Source organism: Microtus pennsylvanicus, chromosome 7 (genome assembly GCF_037038515.1).
Source record: "Microtus pennsylvanicus isolate mMicPen1 chromosome 7, mMicPen1.hap1, whole genome shotgun sequence".
Taxonomy (NCBI): domain Eukaryota; kingdom Metazoa; phylum Chordata; class Mammalia; order Rodentia; family Cricetidae; genus Microtus; species Microtus pennsylvanicus.
In genome coordinates this window covers 60,942,587-60,966,948 of record NC_134585.1, presented here as the reverse complement: position 1 = coordinate 60,966,948, position 24,362 = coordinate 60,942,587, and the positions used below count along the sequence as shown (strand labels likewise).

Genomic DNA, 24,362 nt, shown 5'->3' with positions numbered 1-24,362 from the left:
TTAATATAGTTACATATTCACAATATGCAGAAAGAGTTATCTTGCATATTGAAACCGCTGAATTTATACCAGATGACACAGAGTTGACTTCATTGTTTATCCAGGTACAAGACATAATCAGGAATAGGCTTTGTCTGATGTACATAACACACATCTGGTCCCATAGAGATCTGCCTGGTCCTCTAGCACAAGGTAATGCTGAGATTGATCAATTATTAATTGGAAGCATGTTGCAGGCCTCAGAATTTCATAAAAAGCATCATGTCAATAGTAAAGGCTTAAAGAAAGAATTTTCTATTACAGGGCAACAAGCTAAGGACATTATAAAGAGATGTCCTACTTGTTCTTTCTATAATCAAACACCGTTGCCTGCAGGGAGTAACCCAAAGGGTACTAAAAGAAATGAAATCTGGCAGATGGATCTGTTCCACTTTATGAAATTTGGTAAATTAAAATATGTACACCTCACCATAGACATATATTCAGGCCTTGTTAGGCCTTAGCCAAAATTGTTTGCTTCAATGCTGCTAACGTGACTTTGGGTGATTGCCCAGGTAGCTAGTTGTCTCTGTGATTTTTTGCATGTTTTGGGAGTTGTTTTACTGAACTTTCTAATTACCCAGGTAACATTATTTCCCTTCTCAGATCTTCGACGGGGTTGAAGACTAAATAAATGTAGTTACTTTTTTTCTCATGACTTGTTCAAGTTATTTATTATACAAGACATAAGCTAGTTAAAATAGAATATTTGTATTTATTGTATATAATTTCGTAGTAGGTTTAGAACTCTCTTACTTAAACAAAAGGGGGAGGTGTTGCAGGAGGTCTTTCCGCTCCTCCAGCCTATAGCCCCTGAGATACCAGCCCATTGGGGCGTGGTCTCTCTCCCTTTAAAAAAGCAGCTACTTCCCTTCTTGCTCTCTTTGCTTCCTGCTCCAGTTCCGGCTACTAGCCTTCTTCCCGATGGCACAGAGGGCTGTTGTTTGGGACGGTTATCTGTAAGTTTTTTCCCCTTTAAATAAATACCACCCTATTAATCATAATTCCAAACAGGTGTGGCATTGTTTATGACTTATGCCTTCACCAAGCAGATAATACTTGAACAGTGTGATTGAAAAATAAATATTCTGTGTTTGCAGAGGTGCTTCAATTGGTGTTTTTAAGGTAACTTATTTCGCAGCTTTAAAAACCATGGAAATAGTGGTTTTCTTTGTAAATGTTCAACTGTAAGCCCTGACTGTGAGCACCACTCTGAGTTGGTGAAAGATGATTGATTGATTGATTGATAGGTCAACAAAAAGTTCACCATGAAAGGACATAAGAAAAGCCAGGAAGAGTCTCCTAAGCCCGCTGTCAGTTGGGGTGTGCATATTGGAAAGCATGGTGGTGGAGGCTTTGTTATTACATTGTCTGAATATAAAATAAGTAGAAGATATGAGGAAGGAGAATGATGAGACTAAAAGAGGAGCTAGGGTGGGCATGAGGTCCTGAAACCATAAAAGATAATGAATGCTAGACTATCCATGTTTTTAACTATCCTGTCCTCTGATCCTTTAAATGGTAAATGATACCTAGGCACTTGTATTCCTGAAGACTGTGAGATGGGGGCTGCTGCTTGTTAGAATCAAAATCCTTTTGTTGATTCAGAATGTATACCCATGTTATTCAAGGAAAAACCGAATTCTTTTGTTACCATGAAAATTTGACCTTATTGCAGTTTGCATGATCTTCCAGTGTCTAAGTCAGCATCATTAATTTTAGCTCTTTAACTAAGGGGAAAAGCAACATATCTTTGTACACATCTTTGTATGTTTCAGGAAAAGGACGATATGCAACGGAATAACTCTAGAACACCTTTCAGGTCCTTTCAAGATTTGAAAAAAAACAAATAAAAATGATACAGGGTGTTCCTGGTAGAGATGCAGTCCCACTTCAGGATTCAGACTGCAATAAAGGCCACAGTTCTGATAGGACTTGGATCATAAACAGTTCCACTTGAAGGGGAACTACATAGTTCCAAAGACTTACGATAAAGACCACAGTGTTGGGGGTCGTGGAAACAAACGTGCATTTGTATGTACTATTAAATCTTGCAGGCTAGGTTGAACCAAGTCTTTCCATGAGGCTCTGATGCATGGAGAAGGATCACAACTTCTTCTCTAAACCAGAAATGCACTTGATAGAGCCAGTTATACCAGGGGCTAGGCTTTTGGAGGAGCTGCAGCTTCAGATCCTGAGAACCTAACTCTTTCCTCACTAATTGACTATGGTAATCAGTCCCCAATTTCCTGTGTGCTCAGTCTCTGATGCCCTGGAGATTGCCTGTGTTCCCCTAATGTACATTGCTTGATTAGCTTCTGGCTGACTTCATCCCATTCTTATAGCTTTCTACTGACTGTCCCATCCCCCACCCCCCTCCCAGCACAGGTAGCATACAAAATGCTACACTTCTTAGTAGACTAGGACATAGCTATATAAAACCTCTTGGCCCCTGCTTTTCTTCTTTATCGTCTCATCGTCTGGCTCTCCCCTATCACTGTTCTGTCATTGAACCAGCTGGTCCAGTCCTACTAGGAATAAACTCAGATTTAGTAAATGATGAAGTTGTTGAATAGACAAGTCCTAGCTATTCTAAAAATTGTGATTAAGGTTTTAAATTATGATGTCCTCTAGACTGCAGTACAGGAAGCTTCACTCACTTTGAGACCTCATCAGACTGGCCAGGAGAAAAAGACCTAAGGTGAAATCCAGTCATTTTTCCTTTCTTGTTCCTAGGTGTGCTGATGAAAAACAAAATGAGGGGTGTTCTGGACTGAACCCCTCTGGTCCTCTGATGTTATATTAGGGTCATTCAATGCACACACGCTCTGTGGCACAGCACAGCTAAAGGAAGCTTAGTATTTGCGGGATCCTGTTCTTTTCTCACAAAGGATGCTGAGTAGACTGTGTATTAGCAGATGAGACCCAGGAAAGCTGCGGGGTGAGAAATGCCCTAGTGTTCCTCAGGCTCAGAACTATCTGTCTTATTCAATGTGTACAAATGCACTCCACTCTCTGTTGAAATGCTGTTATTAAAATGAACAGAAGATGTGGAATTAAGAGCATCCATGGGGTCAGACTGTGCCACCCCAAGAGGCACCACTTTTGTGTTCTGCTTTGAGCTGAGGGCACAAAACACAAAGCAGGGAAAGCGCTTTGCTATCCCTTTTCCACCTATTAGTGAGTCCTAAAGTTCCTCATTAGAAGGCACCCTTCACCCTCTGTATCCTGAGAACATTTTCACTGTTGAAGACAGAGTCGATGGTGAAACAGAGCTGTGCCAGTGCACAGAAGAAAATTCTTCTTATGGTCTGCGTCCGTGGTGTTTTTCCTAGTCAGGATCATCAAATTTCTATCTTCAGCTCGAGGCCTCTCTTCTGTTGTTGCCTTGTCACTACTTACTTTTCTTTGTTTTAAAAATATGTGCAGCTTGGGAGCTTGTTTGATCACTGCGCAGGCACAGGGACCTGAGTTGCCACCCCCAGCACCTGCATTTGAAGTTGTGGTATGGTGGCCTGTCTGTTAATTCTAGTGCTAAGGGACAGGCAGGTCCCCCTAGAGCTTGCTGGCCAGTCCTGTCTAAATTCTCAGAAGATGAGAGAACAACACCGAAGAAAACACTAATGATGATCTCTGGCCTGAATTCTCACACACTCTACTGAATACTCCCGCACACACATATGAAAGCACATATACAAAGCAAATAGATGAACAAATCAACTCCAGCTAACAGCTTCTCCGGCTCTTCCTTTTATTTTTTGAGACCCCCTGTATATAAAAAAGATACAGAACAAAACTTCCCTGCACCTTCCCTGCTAATCTATCTTATGGTAATAGATGTTTCTGCCAAAGGATGCTTTTCTCTGCAGCATTACTGACGATTGAACAGGGAGTGAGCCTTCCCAATAAAACAGCCACAGAGATCCACAGGACTGCCTGTTTTCCAAAAGAAGGTTTGCAGGTCATAGTCTGGCTTGAACATCATGAACCAGTTCTACATAAACTGTTTTTGCTGTACCAACAGATATGCCTGTGTTTAATTACAGCCAGAAAGTTATAGTAAAAACTAGATTATATAAAAAGCAGACCCTAACACAGCAAAATGTGAGTCTCTATAAGTGAACAGAAATATTAGCTAATGAAAATGTTACTAACAAACATAAGAATAAATTGAATAATCAGATATAATAAAAGTAGAGATCTATGTTTGAAGAAATACTGCAGTTATGATAAACCTGTTTATATTTTTTGAATAAAGTCACTTGTGAATATGTAAATTGTAATTAAATCAACACCAATTGGCATAGTCCTGATGGTTGAATGTAAACTGTTCCCTGTGATTATGTGACATAATCCCACTGAGGCTCTGTGAATTAAGAGTTCCTTAAGTCAACACAGAAAGCTAATTTAACTCAGTGTGCTTCTCAAGCAGGTATGAAATATCTGGATTGCAGCAACGATCATGGAGTCAGTGGGCAAAGGTGTTCATGTTCTGTCCTGGCTAGGATGGTCTCACAATGCATGACTGCGTTTATCACAATATACCACCCTCCCTGATGAACTGTCACTTCCTCACTCAGACCTGATGTTCATCTTGGCCTGCTGTCCCTTCTTCGTCTATGTGATCATGTACACCGTGTCTGCTCTTACGGTCACTTAGCCATGCAGTTCTTATTGTCCAGCTTTCAACAGATGTCCATAAACTCAGGATACTCATTACAAAAATATGAAATTGTTGACTCTTTCTGATTTTGGGTGCTGTTATGCTGCAGAGATTAAAAACTTAAATATAGAAGAAATACCATAAATGACATATTTTGTCCTCTGCTTTATAATGACTAAGGTGCTGCACTGTTTCTTTAAGAAGACATAACATAATGTCTATTACGAAAAGCTGGTAAGGTGCTACAGTGTTTCTTTAAGAAGACATTACATAGTTGAACAAATGCCCTTGTCATATGATAGGGCATCTCTTGGGTATATTCCCAAGAGCGACATTGCTGGGTCCAGGGGTAGGTTGATCCCGAATTTCCTGAGAAACCGCCACACTGCTTTCCAAAGTGGTTGCACAAGTTTGCATTCCCACCAGCAATGGATGAGGGTACCCCTTCCTCCACAATCTCTCCAGCAAAGGCTATCATTGGTGTTTTTGATTTTAGCCATTCTGACTGGTGTAAGATGATATCTCAAAGTTGTTTTGATTTGCATTTCCCTGATCGCTAAGGAGGATGAGCATGACCTTAAGTGTCTTTTGGCCATTTGAACTTCTTCTTTTGAGAATTCTCTGTTCAGATCAGTGCCCCAGTTTTTGTAATAGCCAGAACATGGAAACAAACTAGATGCTCTTCAATGGAAGAATGGATGAAGAAAGTGTGGCATATATACACATTAGAATACTACTCAGCGGTAAAAAACAAGGACTTCTCGAATTTTGTGTGCAAATGGATGGAAATAGAAAACACTATCCTGAGTGAGGCAACCCAGACCCAAAAAGATAAACATGGGATGTACTGACTCATAATTGGGTTCTAGCCACAAATAAAGGCCAGTGAGTCTATAATATGATATCCTAAAGAAGCTAAATAAGAAGGTGAACCCATTCTTCCATTGAAGGGCATCTAGGTTGTTTCCACGTTCTGGCTATTACAAATAATACTGCTATGAACATAGTTGAACAAAAGCTCTTGTCATATGATAGACCATCTCTTGGGTATATTCCCAGGAGTGGTATTGCTGGGTCCAGGGGTAGGTTGATCCCAAATTTCCTGAGAAACCGAAACACTGATTTCCAAAGTGGTTGCACAAGATTGCATTCCCACCAGCAATGGATGAGGGTACCCCTTCCTCCACAGCCTATCCAGCAAAGGCTATCATTGGAGTTTTTTATTTTATCCATTCTGACAGGTGTAAGATGATATCTCAAAGTTGTTTTAATTTGCATTTCCCTGATCGCTAAGGAGGTTGAGCATGACCTTAAGTGTCTTTTGGCCATTTGAACTTCCTCTGCTGAGAATTCTCTGTTCAGATCAGTGCCCCATTTTTTAATTGGGTTAATTAGCATTTTAAAGTCTACTTTCTTGAGTTCTCTATATATTTTGGAGATCAGACCTTTGACTGTTGTGGGGTTGGTAAAGATCTTCTCCCAGTCAGTAGGTTGCCTTTTTGTCTTGGTGACAGTGTCCTTTGCTTTACAGAAGCTTCTCAGTTTTAGTAGGTCCCATTTATTCAATGTTGCCCTTAATGTCTGAGCTGTTGGGGTTACACATAGGAGAATGGATGAAGAAAGTGTGGAATATCTACACATTAGAGTACTATGCTGCGGTAAAAAACAATGACTTCTCGAATTTTGCATGCAAATGGATGGAAATAGAAAACACTACCCTGAGTGAGGTAACCCAGACCCAAAAAGATGAATATGGGATATACTCACTCATAATTGGTTTCTAGCCATAAATAAGGGACACGGAGCCTACAATTGGTGATCCTAAAGAAGCTAAGTAAGAAGGTGAACCAAAGGAAAAACATATAGTTATCCTCTTGGCTATGGGAAGCAGACAAAGTTGCCGGGGAGAAAATTGAGATCTTGGGGGTGGGGTGGTATGGGGGTAAGGGGAGATGGGGAGAGAAAAGGGAGAAGGGGAGGAAGGGGGGAACTAGGGGAAAAAGGAGGATTGGGATAAAGGAAGGTTGGATAGGGGAGCACGGAAGCACAATTTTTAGTTAAGGGAGCCACCTTAGGGTTGGCAAGAGATTTGAACCTAGAGTGGCTCCCAGGTGCCCAAGCCGAGGTCCCCAGTTAATTCCTTGGGCAGCTGGGGATAGGGAACCTGAAATGACCCTATGCTATAGCAATACTGACGAATATCTTGAATATCATCATAGAACCTTCATCTGGTGATGGATGGAGATAGAGACAGAGACCCACACTGGAACACTGGACTGAGCTCCCAAGGTCCCAATGAGGAGCAGAAGGAGGGAGAACATGAGCAAAGAAGTGGGGACCACGAGGGGTGTACCCACCCACTGAGACAGTGGAGCTGATCTATCGGGAGCTCACCAAGGCCAGCTGGACTGTGACTGAAAAAGCATGGGATAAAACTGGACTCTCTGAATATGGTGAACAATGAGGGCTGATGAGACGCCAAGGACAATTGCAAGGGGTTTTGATCCTACGTTATGTGCTGGCTTTGTGGGAGCCTAGCCAGTTTGGATGTTCACCTTCCTAGACGGAGGGGGGAGGACCTAGGACTTACCACAGGGCAGGGAACCCTGACTGCTCTTTGGAATGGAGAGGGACGGGGAGAAGGGTGGGAGGAGGGGGAGAAGGGTGGGAGGAGGTGTAGGGAAATGGGAGGCTGGGAGGAGGTGGAAACTTGTTTTCTTTTTTCTCATTTTCTCAATAAAAAAAAGATTTAAAAAAAATAAAAATAAAAAAAAGAAGGTGAACCCAAAGAAAAAAATATAGTTGTTATCCTGGTATGGGAAGTAGACAAGATTGCCAGGCAAAAAATTGGGATCTTGGGGGTGGAGTGGGAGGGGGATAAGGGGAGCTGGGGAGAGAATGTGAGAATGGGAGGATGGGGGGAACTTGGGGAAACGGGATGATTGGGATAAAGGAAGGTTGGATAGGGGAGCAGGGAAGCACATATCTTAATTAAGGGAGCCATCTTAGGGTTGGCAAGAGACTTCGACCTAGAGGGGCTCCCAGGTTCCCAGGGCGATGTCCCGAGTTAGTTCCTGGGGCAGCTGAGGATAGGGAACCTGAAATGACCCTATCCTATAGCCATACTGATGAATATCTTGCATATCACCATAGAACCTTCATTTGGCGATGGATGGAGATAGAGACAGAGACCCACACTGGAGCACTGGACTGAGCTCCCAAGGTCCCAATGAGGAACAGAAGGAGGGAGAACATGAAAAAAGAAGTCAGGACCACAAGGGGTACACCCACCCACGGAGACAGTGGGGCTGATCTATTGGGAGCTCACCAAGGCCAGCTGTACTGTAACTGAAAAAGCATGGGATAAAACCGGACTCTCTGAATATGGCGGACAATGAGGGCTGCTGAGAAGCCAAGGACAATGGCACTGGGTCTTGATCCTACTTCATGTTCTGGCTTTGTGGGAGCCTAGCCAGTTTGGATGTTCACCTTCCTAGACCAGGATGGAGGGGGGAAGACTTTGGACTTTCCACAGGGTAGGGAACCCTGACTGCTCTTCAGACTGCAGAGGGAAGGGAAGAGGAATGGGGGAAGGGGGAGAGGAGTGGGAAGAGGGGGAGGGAAATGGGAGAATGGGAGGAGGCGGAAATTTTTTTTCTTCAAAAAAAAAAAAAAAGAATACATTACATAATGTCCATTACGAAAAGCTAGTGTTTGGTGAGAAGACAGTGTCTCAGATCAGATACTATTTTTATTTTTGTGAAGGACTTAACTGTAAAAACTCATTTTGTTGTATATTTAGTCTCTGTCACACACAGTTAGTTAAATTTGTTGTGAAAGCAGCAACGTGGGATAAGCATGACCATTTTAACACTGATGTGGTTTTCTTTGTTCATCCTCATGCTGGAAGCCTTTTCTCACTGGACTCCACCGAGCACCATAGTCTCTGTTTGCTGATGGAAGTCTGGCTTGTGTTCATTGTGTTGCTTCTATAAATGGTAAGTCCCAACATACCTTTCAACTTTCCCCATTTTCTCTGAAAGCAATTCTCTACCTAGACAAAGAGTACTATTCCTTCTCTGTCTGGTTTTACTCATTATTTTTCTTTGAATTTATCATATTTGATATTTTCTTTTTCTTCCTTTTTTAGAAATAGTGACCTGATAATAACATTCTGATTTTATTTATTTGAAAATTGCTTATTTTTTAAATATATACAATCATTGCATATATTTCTCACAACACTGTGCAGGTTCAAGTTTTCTGCACTTTTATGAACATTCTAAAATGTGAAATATTGTTTTTATCTACCTGTCATTCTTTCTTCTGTTCACCATTGTTTAAAAACTTGATCTTCTGCCCACTTAACAAACCATAAAACACAACAAGACTTAATGAAGCTTGCTGGCATCTATTGTAACTTTATTTCTCTTTGTTCCACCTGAGTAATATCATTTTTCTCATCTGACTGTTTATCTAATCTATTGACTTATTTGTTCAAATTTCATCTTAAGCTTTCTTTTCTTATTTTAAAGTTGCTCCTTTCTTTTGGGTTACTTTTGCTTTGGGTAAAACAAATAAACAACCCAACATATTTAAATAGTTCTTCTAATGAAAAACTGTGAATGGCACAACTATGCCTTGTTTTATGAAATGTTTTCATTGTATCCACTCCTCTGGATGAACTGCAAACTAAAGAAGAGGGATGAAAGGAAAGGAAGGCAAAAAGGAGACAGAAAAGAAAGGAAGAGGGAAGGAAAAATAAAGAAGGGATGGGGTAGAAGAAAAACAGAGGATGAGGAGCTGATGCTTTTCTTGTGGGGCAGGTATTACCTTCCACCCCTACTGTGTGGTCAAGTTGGCTTTCAGCCTAATTAGTACCTAAGTAAATCAATCAATTGTCTTCTTTTTCTAGGCTTTTTAATGATTTCTCCTTTAATCCTTTTTAATTCACACTATATCTCTGTTGTGTTTAGAAGGAAGGACATTTTCATTTATTTTGTGTAGTATCTGGAATGATCTCTGCTTCTTACAGTTCACATACTTTTTCCATTCTCAGAATTCTTGGCTCCTAACAGTCCAGTTGCAGCATCCCACTTGTCTGTCTGTTGTTTTGTTTTGGAGCTGTCTTAATAGTTTAGTGGTTGGAGACGAAGATGGCCACACAGTGTGCAGCTTGCATTCTTCTTTCCTACGGCTTTCAGATTTCTAAGGCATGCTCTTCCTTTGTTTTATTAATTTATTTTTAAAACCATCTTTTTCTATTTTACATATAAACCCCCCTTCCCTCTCCTTCTCCTCCTCCCAGTTCCCCACCTTTCCCTACCCATCCATTCCTCAGAGAAGGTGAGGCCTTTCTTGCTTGGTGAGTCAACAAAGTCTGGCATATCAAATTGAGGAAAGACCAAGGTACTCCTCCCTGTATCTAGGCATGCAAGGTATCCCTCGTAGGAAATGGGCTCCAAAAAGCCAGTTCATGCCCTGGCCCAACTGTCAGTGGCCCCACAAACTGCCCAAGACATACAACTGCCACTCACATTCAGTGGACCTAGTTTAGTCCTATGCAGGTTCCCCAGCTGTCAGTCCAGAGTCAGTGAGTTCCTACTAGTTCAGGTCAACTGTTTCTGTTCTGTAGGTGTCCCCATCATGGTCTTGACCCCTTTGCTCATGTTATCACTCCTCCCTCTCTCTGACTGGACTCCAGGAGCTTGGCCTAGTACTTAGCCATAGATCTCTGCATCTGCTTCCATCAGTTGCTGGATGAAGGTTCTACGCTGACAGGCGAAGAGCAGTTAAGACACCCTCCTATAAATGGATACTGAGCTTTTGTTTCCCAGGTGCTCAGACCCGAATAATCACATAGAAATGATATTAATTACAAAACTGCTTGTCCAATGGCCCAGGCATTTCTTAGCTAGCTACTACATCTTAAATTAACCCATTTCTATTAGTCTATATATTGCTATGTGGCCTTGTATTACCTCATTTTCTACATGCCTTGTTTCCTTGGTGGCTAGCTGAGATCTGCCTGACTCCATCTTCTTTCTCCCTGCATTCAGTTTAGTTTTCCTGCCTAGCTATATTCTGCCCTGCCATAGACCAAAGGAGCTTCTTTATTAACCAATGATAATAAAACATATTCACAGTATACAGAGGGAAATCCCACATCACCCTCTCCACTATTGCTTAGATTCTCTAAGATGTTCTTGAAGACACCAAGTTGGGTGCTATAGCCTTACAAGGCAGCCTACAATGCTATGCCTATTAGATTAGATTAAGTGATTAACTGATCTCCTTGTACCTACACCAGTCACCCAGGAAAAGGGAATGAAACTAGAATTGACTGGAACAACTCACAGTTCACTCCCAGGTCTGTGGACATTGCTGCATGTACACCTTTGGGCTCTTTGGGGTTGATTTTTAGGATAGGAATGAAGTAGAAACCTGCTGAGATAGTTTGTATGAAACAATCTGTAATGTTCAAAGTATGACTGTGTTACAAGTTTTGGAAATGAAATGATTGTATGAAAATTATCATTTTTAAAATGTCTACTGATTCAAATGTTAAAAGAATTTAATAAATGACTTGTAGGAATTTATTAATTGAATGCAATTTTTCATCAAAGTAAGGTAACAAGCCACAGAAATATGCAACAACAACATTAGGTCTCTAGTGCTACAGGAGATTTAGCCAATGTGAGTCTCTCTTATGAAACACTCGACTTTGTTCCTTTGTTCATAATAATAAGGCAGAAACTGAGAAAGAGAAGGTTCAACTTCTTGTCTTCCTTCCATGAATACAGGAATTTAAAATGAGAGTCTCTGCCATCTTGAGTTAATGTGGCTGACACGGTGAGACAGCTAGGAGTTTAAAGTCGCCTTGACTAACTCTGTAGTCAGATGTTTTCCTTCTGGTGAAACCAAGTGGGAATGGCATTTTTCAGTCATGCCAAAAGAGCATTGCTAACTGGTGTGTGGAGGATGAGCTCTGGGGTAAAGTGAACCCAGCAAGAGGCTTCTGAATCACATTTAAATAGGTTTTCTCAGCACAGGATTTCTTTGAGGATTTATAGGGCTAAAATGTATTATGAATCTCCCAAAGAAATTTATCATCTCCCATCTTTAATTCTGACTATGAAACTTTTCTTCATGCAACATTTAATTATTCTCCATTTGAAAAGTACATGTACTGTCTAACACTAGATCTAATGCAAATAGCTAAACAATGAAACCTTTTTTTCTCAAATCTTTAGTGGCTCTGGGTGAACTGAAGGCACAGTTCAGTGGTGAGGCTTAGAAGCCTCCAGGAGGATCCCCAGTAGCACAAAAACAAAAAGTAAAAAAGAAATGGAAAACCAATTGTATTTTAAATATGCATATTCGCCATACCACAGAAACTAACTGTGAAGATATAGTGCTATAGGAAGAATGTATTTTTATTTATAGTATCATTGTTATTATCTTTGACTTTGAACATAAAGTTTCAATTTGTAGCCCCATCTGGCCTTCAACTCTGGGCCTTCCTTCCTCTGTCTTTCAAGTGCTAGAATTACAGATGTATAGTGCCATCACCTACTCTTACTCCATTTTTGACCATCTTTTCAAAAAGATGCACATGATAAAAGTTAGGATAAACAGGAGAAACTCTACTACAAATAAGTTGTTCATGTGCTAAAACTCATTTAAAATAACAGCAGAAAATTGCAAACAACTCCCTATTGCCTGTGAAATTAAGTCAGTCAATGAGGGATTCCAGGCAGACTTTTTCTACTGCTGGCAGAGTCATGTCTCCATCTGTAAGGCAATCAGCATCAACACAACTGGCTAGTGCATGTGGTTCTGGGTACTGTGAAAACTGATTTACTCCCTAAGTAATAGATACTATAGAAAGACTGACCACAGATGGACTGAGGGCAGCATCAGAGGCACACACCAGTCTCCATAAGTCTCCCACAGGAAAGCACACCCCCCCAAAATAAATCTTTCTCAGAGTGTGAGTTCTTATCTTCTGCCTGAGAGCACATAGTGCCAGAATAGATTTCTGACCCCATGAGTTTTCAAACCTCTAATATCAGGAAAATATGGTGAAGAAAATTCAGGAAGCAGCTTTGCCCAGGTGAACAGCTTCACTGAGTAAACTACCACCACTGAAAAACGTTTTTGGTCTGCTGCACTTCTTGGTTTTTCTTTTAAGATCAATTTCTCATGCCTTGATTCAGTCACTTCTTAAAGATATTTCCCTAACATTTTTCATGTTTCTTTATCATTCTGACTAGGTAAAGGCCAGGTATTTGTCTCCAATGGTGCCAATCAAACAGTATGGTTGTTAATCTAAACTAAAGAAAACCATAATCTGTTCTAGATGGATAAACAAAGACTGGGATTCAGTCTTAACAAATGAAGATGTAGAGGACAGGACGATAGGACAGGTCTACACAGTCAAGCCAATGTCAGTCTACTGAAACACTCATGGTTCTAGAGATAAATATTAGGAGCAAACATCCCTTGGGGTCTCCTTAGCTAAATTCAGATCCTCTAAGCCCTCTGCTTTCTCTGCTTCTGTAGGCAGGTTGCTTGCTAAGTCCATCCAAAACACCCTGCAAGAACCACATCCCCAGGATATCCTGGACCATTGTCTGATTCTACTGGTGGATTTTTGCTAAACTCATCTCTGACTTTGCATAGTAAAGGATCTAAACAACAAACACCACGTCTTTCTTTGACCCATTTTTTTAAATTAAATATAGAAACATTAGATGTTTCAAAACAGGAACAGCAGGAAAACTAGAAAAAGCAATTTTCAGAAATACAAGCACGTGAGTAGCCAAAATTTGCATCACAGGCTGAGACACACCCTGCCAAATCAATCTCAGTTCAAATTTTCCACAGAAAATTCTGGAACATGCTTGCTTCCCACATGCAAATCTCTGAGATAAGAAGTTACTGGATCTTACCTATAATGAAAAGAATCTCCACAGCAATGTCACTGACCGTTGTGCTCCGAGTTGTAGACAGGTCCTCATTGCCAATGAAGCACACATTGTAAGGAACTGTCACGGCAACATAAAACGTTGCCAGCAAAATGAGCCAGTCCCAGCCAGCTTTGAAAGTGCTGAAATGCAACAGGATGAACTTGGATTTCTTTGCATCAGAAACCTTGTACTCTGGAAATGCAGGTTTATCTACAAACACATTCTGTTGATAAAGACATAAAGAAGAGAAGAAACAGGGAAGCACATGATTAGAAATGGAGATTGAACAGCCCCAAATGTACACTTCAGGAGCCAGAACCATCCACACACTCAACATCAAATACTTTACAAGTGACTTGTAAAATCAAACATGAGTCTACTGTTCTGTGGTACCCAACTGCACTACACTACAGTACAGGCTTCATTGTGATGCCCACCCTACAAGATTCCAAGTGAGATAAAAATCCTGTCACCTAGGGAAGATGTGGGTCATGCCACACTGTAATCTGTCTGTGATGCTGCTCTACAAGAACATATGGAATCTTAGTCATTATAAAACACCACAGATAATTATGCATAATACACAATATCAGTCTTAGTCATAAAATGTATTCCTGCTTTATGTGTTTATAATATGCTCATCTTACTACTGTTTCAGAGTGTGTTCCTACATATTTAAAAGTTTCACTGTCAGCATTTAGTATACAAGCTACAAGCTCATACATCATCTGCTGAACTCATTGCTTATTGGCACATTGAGTGACGGGCTAGCAAACCTATTGGTTTGTACACATAGATTCAAATGCCCAAGGAAGTTAAAAGAGTGTGTTGGATCTACTAAAAATGGAATTACAGGCAATTGTGAGACACCCAGCTTGAGTAATGGAGACTGAACTCAGCTCCTCTGCAAGGGCCATATGTGTTGAGTCAGCCTACACTCTGAGGCATCTCCAGTCCAGCCCTGCACTGTGGAGATTTTTACTGACACCCTCTATGGGGTTCCTACAATACAAACTTACCCTAATAACACACTTTTTAGAATGCGTTCTGCTTATTATTGAACTAAAACTAAACAGTGATTTTTTTTTTAATGTGCATAGTACTCTGCGGATTGTGACTGCTAATTGAGTAATTTAGATTTTGGTCATTAAAAAACGAAAAGGCGGTTCTCTCAAATGTCAGCTCAAAGCATCCAGTTGCAAATGTCATCCTATACATCAGGTAACAAGAAAGGCAGGCTTCCATGCTCATTTGTATGAATATAGTCTGCACATGGGTAGATTTCAGATGACAGTCATGAACCAAGGAGCTCTGACCTGGGTTTCTGCTGATGGTAGGGATGATCAACATTCTCCTGCAGACATCCCTGTCTAAATGTATCGTGATGCATGCTATTGTGCATTGTGGGTATTGGTAATGTTTCTAATTGGAACCCAAACTTCATTACTTTGATTAATATGGATACATACAGAAACGGACCACCCAGTAAGGAGAGAAGCAGCTACTTGGTGTCTATTATTCAAGTCATTCAGGAGGAACGTAATGTTCACCACACAGCAAATCAACAGAGACTAGCTAGAGATTTGGATGGCTGCTGAAGCACTTTGCTTTGAAAGCAGGCCAAACTGATGAACAATTCCTCTGTTTCTTTGAGATAAAAAGAGGCTCAACAATAAGATGTGTGGAAATTCCACAAGCCTGAGGCCAGGTGCTTACAGACTTTGCTTTGACCTTAATTAATGAGAAATGTAAGAAAGGTAAAGAGAACTTAGACTTGAAATTTAACTTGAATGAATAGAAGAAAGTATTGGATATACAGTACTTATAGGCCACAGTGTTGTTTCCTTGCCTCAGTCACTGAGGGAAGGCAGATAATATTGTGTGTTCAGGAAGCACCCGGGCAGAGGAGTCCAGGGACATTGATAGAGACAGGACTTGTAATTACTTGTTCCACTCCCTGTTGGAAGGTAGGGGTTCCCCCAAAATGTCTATTTCCTGCTAGTAAGTCTTCTTGGTCACACAAGTATGCCATGTTCATGATGCACAGTGGGGCCACTGTTTCACTCCTAAATGATTGGGTGGTGACACCGCATGTGTTCCATACTACTACCCGGTAGTTAAGGACAGGCTCCAAAGCTGAACTGTGTCATAAAACTGAGACAGTCAATAATTTTGTATGTTTATGGGCTGTGTGTACATGTGTGTATGTTTGTGTGTCTGTGTGTGTGTGTGTGTGTGTGTGTGTGTGTGTGTGAAAGCTATTCAACAGCACAGAAGAGAGAATTGGCGTCCACGGATATTCATCTCCCCAATGTTGATAAGATACTTATAAAGTTATAATAGCATATAATAAATTCTTTTTTGAAAGGTTTATTTATTCTGTTTTATGTGTATGACTTTTTAAAACCTGCATGTGTGCCTATGCATTACATGCATACTTGGTGCTTATAGAGGCTAGAAGAAGGCATCAAATTCCCTGGAAAAGGAGTTAAATGACAGATTTTTTTTTCTTTTTTTTAACATTTGTTTATTGATAAAAGAAGAATAAAGAAACAAAAAAAAAAAACAAATTTCCACCTCCTCCCAGCCTCCCCTTTCCCTCCCCCTCCTCCCACTCTTCTCCCTCTCCTCCCACTCTTCTCCCCCTCTTCCCACCCCTCTCCCCTTCCCCCCACTCCTCTCCCCCTCTCTCTCCAGTCCAAAGAGCAGTCAGGGTTCCCTGCCCTGTGGTAAGTCCTAGGTCCTCCCCCCTCCGTCCATATCTAGGAAGGTGAACATCCAAACTGGCTAGGCTCCCACCAAGCCAGCAGATTGCATAGGATCAAAACTGCGTGCCATTGTCCTTGGCGTCTCATCAGCCCTCATTGTTCGTCATGATCAGAGAGTTCAGTTTTATCCCATGCTTTTTTTGGTAATAGTCCAGCTGGCCTTGGTGAGCTCCCGATAGATCAGCTCCACTGTCTCAGTGGGTGGGTGCACCCCTCGTGGTCCCGACTTCTTTGCTCATGTTCTCCCTCCTTCTGCTCCTCATTGGGACTTGGGAGCTCAGTCCAGTGCTCCAGTGTGGGTCACTGTCTCTATCTCCATCCCTCGCCAAATGAAAGTTCTAAGATGATATGCAAGATATTCGTCAGTATTGCGCTAGGATGGGGTCATTTCAGGTTCCCTATCCTCAGCTGCCCAAGGAACTAACTGGGGACCTCAGCTTGGGCACCTGGGAGCCCCTCTAGGGTCAATTCTCCTGCCCACCCTAAAGTGGGTCCCTTAACTAAGGATTGTGGTTCCGTGCTCCCCTATCCAACCTTCCATTATCCCGATCCTCCTATTTCCCCAAGTCCCCCCTCCTTCCCTTCTCCCTTTTCTCTCCCCATCTCCCCTTACCCCCTTCCCACCCCACCCCCAAGATCCCACTTTTCTCCCCAGCAATTTTGTGTACTTCCCTTATCCAAGAGGATAACGATATGTTTTTCCTTGTGTTCACCTTCTTACTTAGCTTCTTTAGGTTCGCCAATTGTAGATTCTGTGACCCCTATTTATGGCTAGAAACCAATTATGAGTGAGTACATCCCATGTTCATCTTTTTGGGTCTGGGATACCTCACTCAGGATAGTGTTTTCTATTTCCATCCATTTGCATGCAAAATTCGAGAAGTCATTGTTTTTTACCGCAGCGTAGTACTCTAGTGTGTATATATTCCATACTTTCTTCATCCATTCTTCCATTGAAGGGCATCTAGGTTGTTTCCAGGTTCTGGCTATTACAAATAATACTGCTATGAACATAGTTGAACAAATGCTTTTGACATGTGATAGAGCATCTCTTGGGTAAATTCCCAAGAGTGGTATTGCTGGGTCCAGGGGTAGGTTGATCCCGAATTTCCTGAGAAACCGAAACACTGACTTCCACAGTGGTTGCACAAGATTGCATTCCCACCAGCAATGGATGAGGGTACCCCTTCCTCCACAGCCTCTCCAGCAAAGGCTATCCTTGTTGTTTTTGACTTTAGCCATTCTGACAGGTGTAAGATGGTATCTCAAAGTTGTTTTGATTTGCATTTCCCTGATTGCTAAGGAAATTGAGCACGACCTTAAGTATCTTTTGGCCATTTGAAGTTCTTCTGTTGAGAATTCTCTGTTCAGTTCAGTGCCCCATTTTTTAATTGGGTTAATTAGCATTTTAAAGTCTACTTTCTTGAGTTCTCTATATATTTTGGAGATCAGACCTTTGTCTGTTGCGGGGTTGGTGAAGATCTTCTCCCAGTCAGTAGGTTCCCTTTGTGTCTTAGTGACAGTGTCCTTTGCTTTACAGAAGCTTCTCAGTTTTAGTAGGTCCCATTTATTCAATGTTGCCCTTAATGCCTGTGCTTCTGGGGTTATACCTAAGAAGCGATCACCTGTGCCCATCTGTTGTAGGGTATTTCCCACTTTCTCTTCTATCAGGTTCAGTGTTTTCGGGCTGATAATGAGGTCTTTAATCCATTTGGACTTGAGTTTTGTGCACGGTGATAGATATGGGTCTATTTTCATTCTTCTACAGGTTGACATCCAGTTGTGCGAGCACCATTTGTTGAAGATGCTTTCTTTCTTCCATTGTATACTTTTAGCTCCTTTATCGAAAATGAGGTGTTCATAGGTTTGTGGGATAAAATCCGGGTCTTCTATACGATTCCATTGGTCGACTTCTCTGTTTTTATGCCAGTACCACCCTGTTTTCATTATTGTAGCTCTGTAATAGAGTTTGAAGTCAGGGATGGTAATGCCTCCAGAAGATCCTTTATTGTATAGGATTGTTTTGGCTATCCTGGGTTTTTTGTTTTTCCATATAAAGTTGATTATTGTCCTCTCCAGATCTGTAAAGAATTTTGATGGGATCTTGATGGGGATTGCATTGAATCTATAAATTGCCTTAGGTAGAATTGCCATTTTTACTATGTTGATCCTCCCAATCCAAGAGCAAGGGATGTCCATCCATTTTTTGGTATCCTCATTAATTTCTTTCTTCAATGCCTTAAAGTTCTTGTCAAATAGATCTTTCACTTCCTTGGTTAGGTTTACCCCAAGATATTTTATGCTCTTTGTGGCTATCGTGAATGGAGAAGCTTCTCTGATTTCTCTCTCTGCTTCCATATCCTTTGTGTATAAGAGGGCGACTGATTTTTTGGAGTTGATCTTGTATCCTGCCACATTACTAAAGCTGTTTATCAGCTGTAAAAGTTCTTTGGTGGAGTTTTGGGGGTCGCTTATGTACACTATCATATCATCTGCGAATAACGAAAGTTTAACTTCTTCCTTTCCAATTCGAATCCCCTTGATCCCATTATGTTGGCTTATTGCTATTGCTAGAACTTCCAGCACTATATTGAAGAGGTATGGCGAAAGTGGACAGCCTTGTCGTGTTCCTGAGTTAAGGGGGATGGCTTTGAGTTTCTCTCCGTTTAATTTGATGTTAGCTGTCGGCTTGCTGTATATAGCTTTTATTATATTTAGGTATAACCCTTGTATCCCTAATCTCTCCAAGACTTTTAACATAAATGGATGTTGAATTTTGTCGAATGCTTTTTCAGCATCTAATGAAATGATCATATGGTTTTTTTCTTTTAGTTTATTTATATGATGGATTACATTGATAGATTTTCGTATGTTGAACCAGCCCTGCATCTCAGGAATGAAGCCTACTTGATCATAGTGGATAATTTTTCGGATGTGTTCTTGGATTCGGTTTGCCAGTATTTTGTTGAGGATTTTTGCATCGATATTCATGAGTGAGATCGGCCTGTAGTTCTCTTTCCTGGTTGAGTCTTTGTGTGGTTTTGGTATCAGAGTAACTGTAGCTTCATAAAAGGAATTTGGTAATGACCCTTCTGTTTCTATATTGTGAAATACATTAAGGAGTATAGGTATTAGGTCTTCTTGGAAGTTCTGGTAGAATTCTGCGTTGAAATCATCTGGTCCTGGGCTTTTTTTTGGTAGGGAGGTTTTTGATAACCTCTTCTAATTCTTCGCGACTAACAGGTCTATTTAGATTGTTCACCTGGTCCTGATTTAACTTTGGTAAATGATATTTATCTAAGAAAGTATCCATTTCCTTTACATTTTCCAGTTTTGTGGCATATAGTCTTTTGTAGTAAGATCTAATGATTCTCTGAATTTCCTCTGTGTCTGTGGTTATGTCCCCCTTTTCATTTCTGATCTTATTAATTTGCAAATTCTCTCTCTGCCGTTTGATTAGTTTGGATAGGGGTTTGTCAATCTTATTGATTTTCTCCAGGAACCAGCTTTTTGTTTCATTGATTCTTTGGATTGTTCTCTGTGTTTCTATTTTATTGATTTCAGCCCTCAGTTTGATTATTTCCAGTCTCCTACTCCTCCTAGGTGAGTCAGCTTCTTTTTTTTCTAGAGCTTTCAGGTGGGCTGTTAAGTCTCCAATGTGAGGTTTCTCTGTTTTCTTTAAGTGGGCACTTAGTGCTATGAACTTTCCTCTTAGGACTGCTTTCATAGTGTCCCATAAATTTGAGTATGTTGTTTCTTTATTTTCATTGAATTCCAGGAAGACTTTAATTTCTTTCTTTATTTCTTCCTTAATCCAGGTATGGTTCAGTAGTTGGCTGTTCAGTTTCCATGACTTTGTGGGCTTTCCGGGGGTAGCCTTGTTGTTGAATTCTAACTTTAATCCATGGTGATCTGATAAGACACAGGTGGTTAGTAATACTTTTTTGTAACTGTGGATGTTTGCTTTGTTACCGACTATGTGGTCGATTTTTGAGAAGGTTCCATGAGCTGCAGAGAATAAGGTGTATTCTTTCCTATTTGGGTGGAATGTTCTATAGATGTCTGTTAAGTCCATTTGTTTCATTACCTCCATTAATTGGCTTATTTCTCTGCTAGGTTTCTGTCTGATTGACCTGTCCATTGGTGAGAGAGGAGTGTTGAAGTCTCCTACTATTAGTGTGTGCGGTTTGATGGCTGCCTTGAATTTTAGCAATGTTTCTTTTATGTACGTGGGTGCTTTTATATTAGGGGCATAGATGTTCAGGATTGAGACTTCATCCTGATGAACTGTTCCTGTTATGAATATAAAATGCCCCTCTCCATCTCTTCTGATTGATTTAAGTTTGAAGTCAACTTTGTTAGAGATTAGTATGGCCATACCTGCTTGTTTCTTAGGTCCATTTGCTTGATAGGCCTTTTCCCAACCCTTTACTCTGAGTAGGTGCCTGTCTTTGTGGTTGAGGTGTGTTTCTTGTAAACAGCAGAATGTTGGATCCTGTTTTCTTATCCAATCTCTTAGCCTGTGCCTTTTTATAGGTGAGTTGAGACCATTGACATTAAGTGATATTAATGACCAGTGGTTGTTAACTCCGGTCATTTTTTTTAGTCGTAAAGTTTGTGTATATCCCTTCTTTGGTTTTTGTTGATGAAGGGTCTCTAGATGCCTGAGTTATTGTGGTCATTATTGGACTCCTTGGTTAGTGATTTTCCTTCTATTACTTTCTGTAAGGCTGGATTTGTGGCTGCATATTGTTTGAATTTGTTTTTATCCTGGAAAATTCTATTTTCTCCATTTATAGTGAACGAAAGCTTGGCTGGGTATAGTAATCTGGGCTTGCATCCATGGTCTCTCAGTTTCTGCAGTACATCTATCCAGGACCTTCTGGCTTTCATGGTTTCCATGGAAAAGTCAGGTGTAAGTCTGATAGGTTTACCTTTGTAAGTAATTTGGCCTTTTTCCTTTGCCGCTCTTAATATTTTTTCCTTATTCTGAATGCTTTGTGTTTTGATAATTATATGGCGAGGGGATGTTTTTTTTTGATCCAGCCTATTCGGTGTTCTGTATGCTTCTTGCACCTTCATAGGTATATCTTTCTTTAGGTTGGGAAAGTTTTCTTCTATAATTTTATTAAATATATTTTCTGGACCATTGAGCTGCACTTCTTCTCCTTCTTCTACTCCAATTATTCTTAGGTTTGGTCTTTTTATTGTGTCCCATATTTCCTGAATGTTTTGTGATGAGAGTTTGTTGGACTTGCTGTTTTCTTTGATCATAGTGTTTATTTTCTCTATGGTATCTTCAGAATCTGAGAGTCTTTCTTCTATCTCTTGTATTCTGCTGGTTATGCTTGTTTCTGTAGTCTCTATTCGTTTACTTAGATTTTCCATGTCCAGCCGGCCCTCTGTTTGTGTTTTCTTCTTTGCCTCTATTTCAGTTTTCAAGTCTTGAACTGTTTCCATTATCTGTTTGATTGTTTTTCCTTGGTTTTCTAGGGTATCATTCACTGATTTATTCAATTCTTCAAACTTTCTGTTATATTTCTCATCCATTTCTATAAGGGCGTTTTTTACATGCTGTTTAAGGGCGTCAATCACTTTCATGAAGTCAATCTTTTCTCCTTCTTGATTAAGGTGTTCATGTCCTTCCGTTGTGAGGTCGCTGGTTTCTGGTGGCTTCATGTTGCTTTTCAGTTTGTTGGGCGAATTCTTGCCTTGGCGTCTGCCCATCTCTTCTTCCAAATACTCCCTTATGGATCTTCTTTTACCAGATCAGGTCTCCTTGCCTACCCAACGCGGCCTCCCCAATGTTGGCTCTCCTGGCACCAAGGGATCAGGTCTCCGTGCCCAACCCTGGCTCGTCCCAATGCTGATTCTCCCCAATGCTGGTTCTCCTGGGGCCGAGAGATCAGGCCTCCGTGCTGGTTGGGCAGCTCGCAAACAAAGCACCTACCCTCCTTGGTGCAGGCAGGCCACAGAAACAAAGGAAGTGCAGCCCGCCCGGGCGCCCCGAGGACTGGGACCCAGCTCCCAATGCCACGCGCCAAAAGAGGGCGGGGGGGAGGGGGCAAGTGGGGAGGGCTCTGGACGGAAGCTGGGTGGGCCAGGAAGAAAGAGGCAGTACCCAGGGAATAGAGGTCCTGCAGAGAGCCCAAGAAAGACAGGAGGCCAAGGGACCCCCGAGATCCCTGTCCCTGGCTGGCGCCATGGGCCAGAAACTCACCCCAATGCTGGTTCTCCTGGGGCCGAGAGATCAGGCCTCCGTGCTGGTTGGGCAGCTCGCAAACAAAGCACCTACCCTCCTTGGTGCAGGCAGGCCACAGAAACAAAGGAAGTGCAGCCCGCCCGGGCGCCCCGAGGACTGGGACCCAGCTCCCAATGCCACACGCCAAAAGAGGGCGGGGGGGAGGGGGCAAGTGGGGAGGGCTCTGGACGGAAGCTGGGTGGGCCAGGAAGAAAGAGGCAGTACCCAGGGAATAGAGGTCCTGCAGAGAGCCCAAGAAAGACAGGAGGCCAAGGGACCCCCGAGATCCCTGTCCCTGGCTGGCGCCGCGGGCCAGAAACTCACCCCAATGCTGGTTCTCCTGGGGCCGAGAGATCAGGCCTCCGTGCTGGTTGGGCAGCTCGCAAACAAAGCGCCTACCCTCCTTGGTGCAGGCAGGCAACAGAAACAAAGGAAGTGCAGCCCGCCCGGGCGCCTACATGACAGATTTGATCCACTCTTTGGTTACTGCGAGTCAAACCCCGGTCCTCTTTAAGACTAGGAAGTGCTCTTAATTGATAAGCCATCTTTTTAGTCCTTTGCATGACAGATTGAATTATAATTTATCCCTAGACATTTATAATTTATTTATAATAGGAAACTATCAGGATTCACCAGAAGCATTTTAGACTTCTATCCAAATAACTTCTATCTTTACCATTTGGCTGCAGTGCCTTGGATTGTACCTGGTGTGAGAGAAGAAGGCCTAGACTGAAGACTGTGCATTCATGGGAAGATATCTGTTTTGTTCAAACAGCTTTCATTTAAGTCTGCAATGCTGACATGAAAGCTGAGCAACATGTGAACATCTTTCAGTTTCATAGACTACCTCAACCATGTAAGCTAAAGTTACTGTCAAATTATTGTTACAGCATGGTATTTAAAATTTATACTTAGGATTTAATATATCTCAGGTTTAACTCAATTTTTGAAGGGTCAAGAATTCAACCCTGGATGCATCATTACATAGTCACCTGAGTGGCAAGAGACTTACTGCACCAGATTCTTTAACAAAATCTTCTTGAATCAAGCAAATTCTTACAACCATAAAAAGATGCCTGTGAGCCTGGGCAGTGGTGGCGCACACCTTCAATCCCTGCACTCGGGAGGCAGAGGTAGGCACATCTCTCTGAGTTTGAGGCCAGCCTAGTCTATAAGAGCTAGTTCCAGTACCTGCTGCAATGCTTCAGAGAAACCCTGTCTTGAAAATCCAGAAAACAAAACAAGACAAGACAAAACAAAATGTGAAAAAATTGTGCAATCTATGGAAATGGAAGAAAGGTCTCAGTGTTTATAACTGTTAAACACATGGTGCTTGTCTAAGGACTATGATAAGGTTTTAAACAAAAAATAATAGATTTAGAGCAGCTGCATTTCTTAATTTTGAGGGCCATGCTTTAGAAATAACCTTGCTTTAGCTGGTTAATTTTTATCCCATGAATTATCCAAATTCACTTGTTAACTCCAAAGCCTAATTAAGATGTTTGTTTTCTAAAGTATTTCGCAACATTTCTCTGAAATTCTCCTCTGAATGTATGAGGGGGCAGAAAAAACATTCTTAAGTCACTACAGTGGGCAGGCCCTGTCTTTGATGGGGCTACTAATGAACAAGGATCCTGGAGCCGATGATATTTGGGCATGTCTAGCATTCTTCTCAAACT

General features: G+C 41.4%; 1 protein-coding gene across 1 annotated transcript in view; it reads right to left on the bottom strand.

The window, feature by feature from the left end:
- Positions 1–24,362, bottom strand: part of Kcnh8 (potassium voltage-gated channel subfamily H member 8) — a 458,944-nt gene that overhangs the window by 183,474 nt on the left and 251,108 nt on the right. The window contains exon 5 of the mRNA XM_075978951.1: positions 13,657–13,897. Coding sequence (XP_075835066.1) covers positions 13,657–13,897 — 241 coding nt within the window. The remainder of the gene's footprint in view (positions 1–13,656; positions 13,898–24,362) is intronic.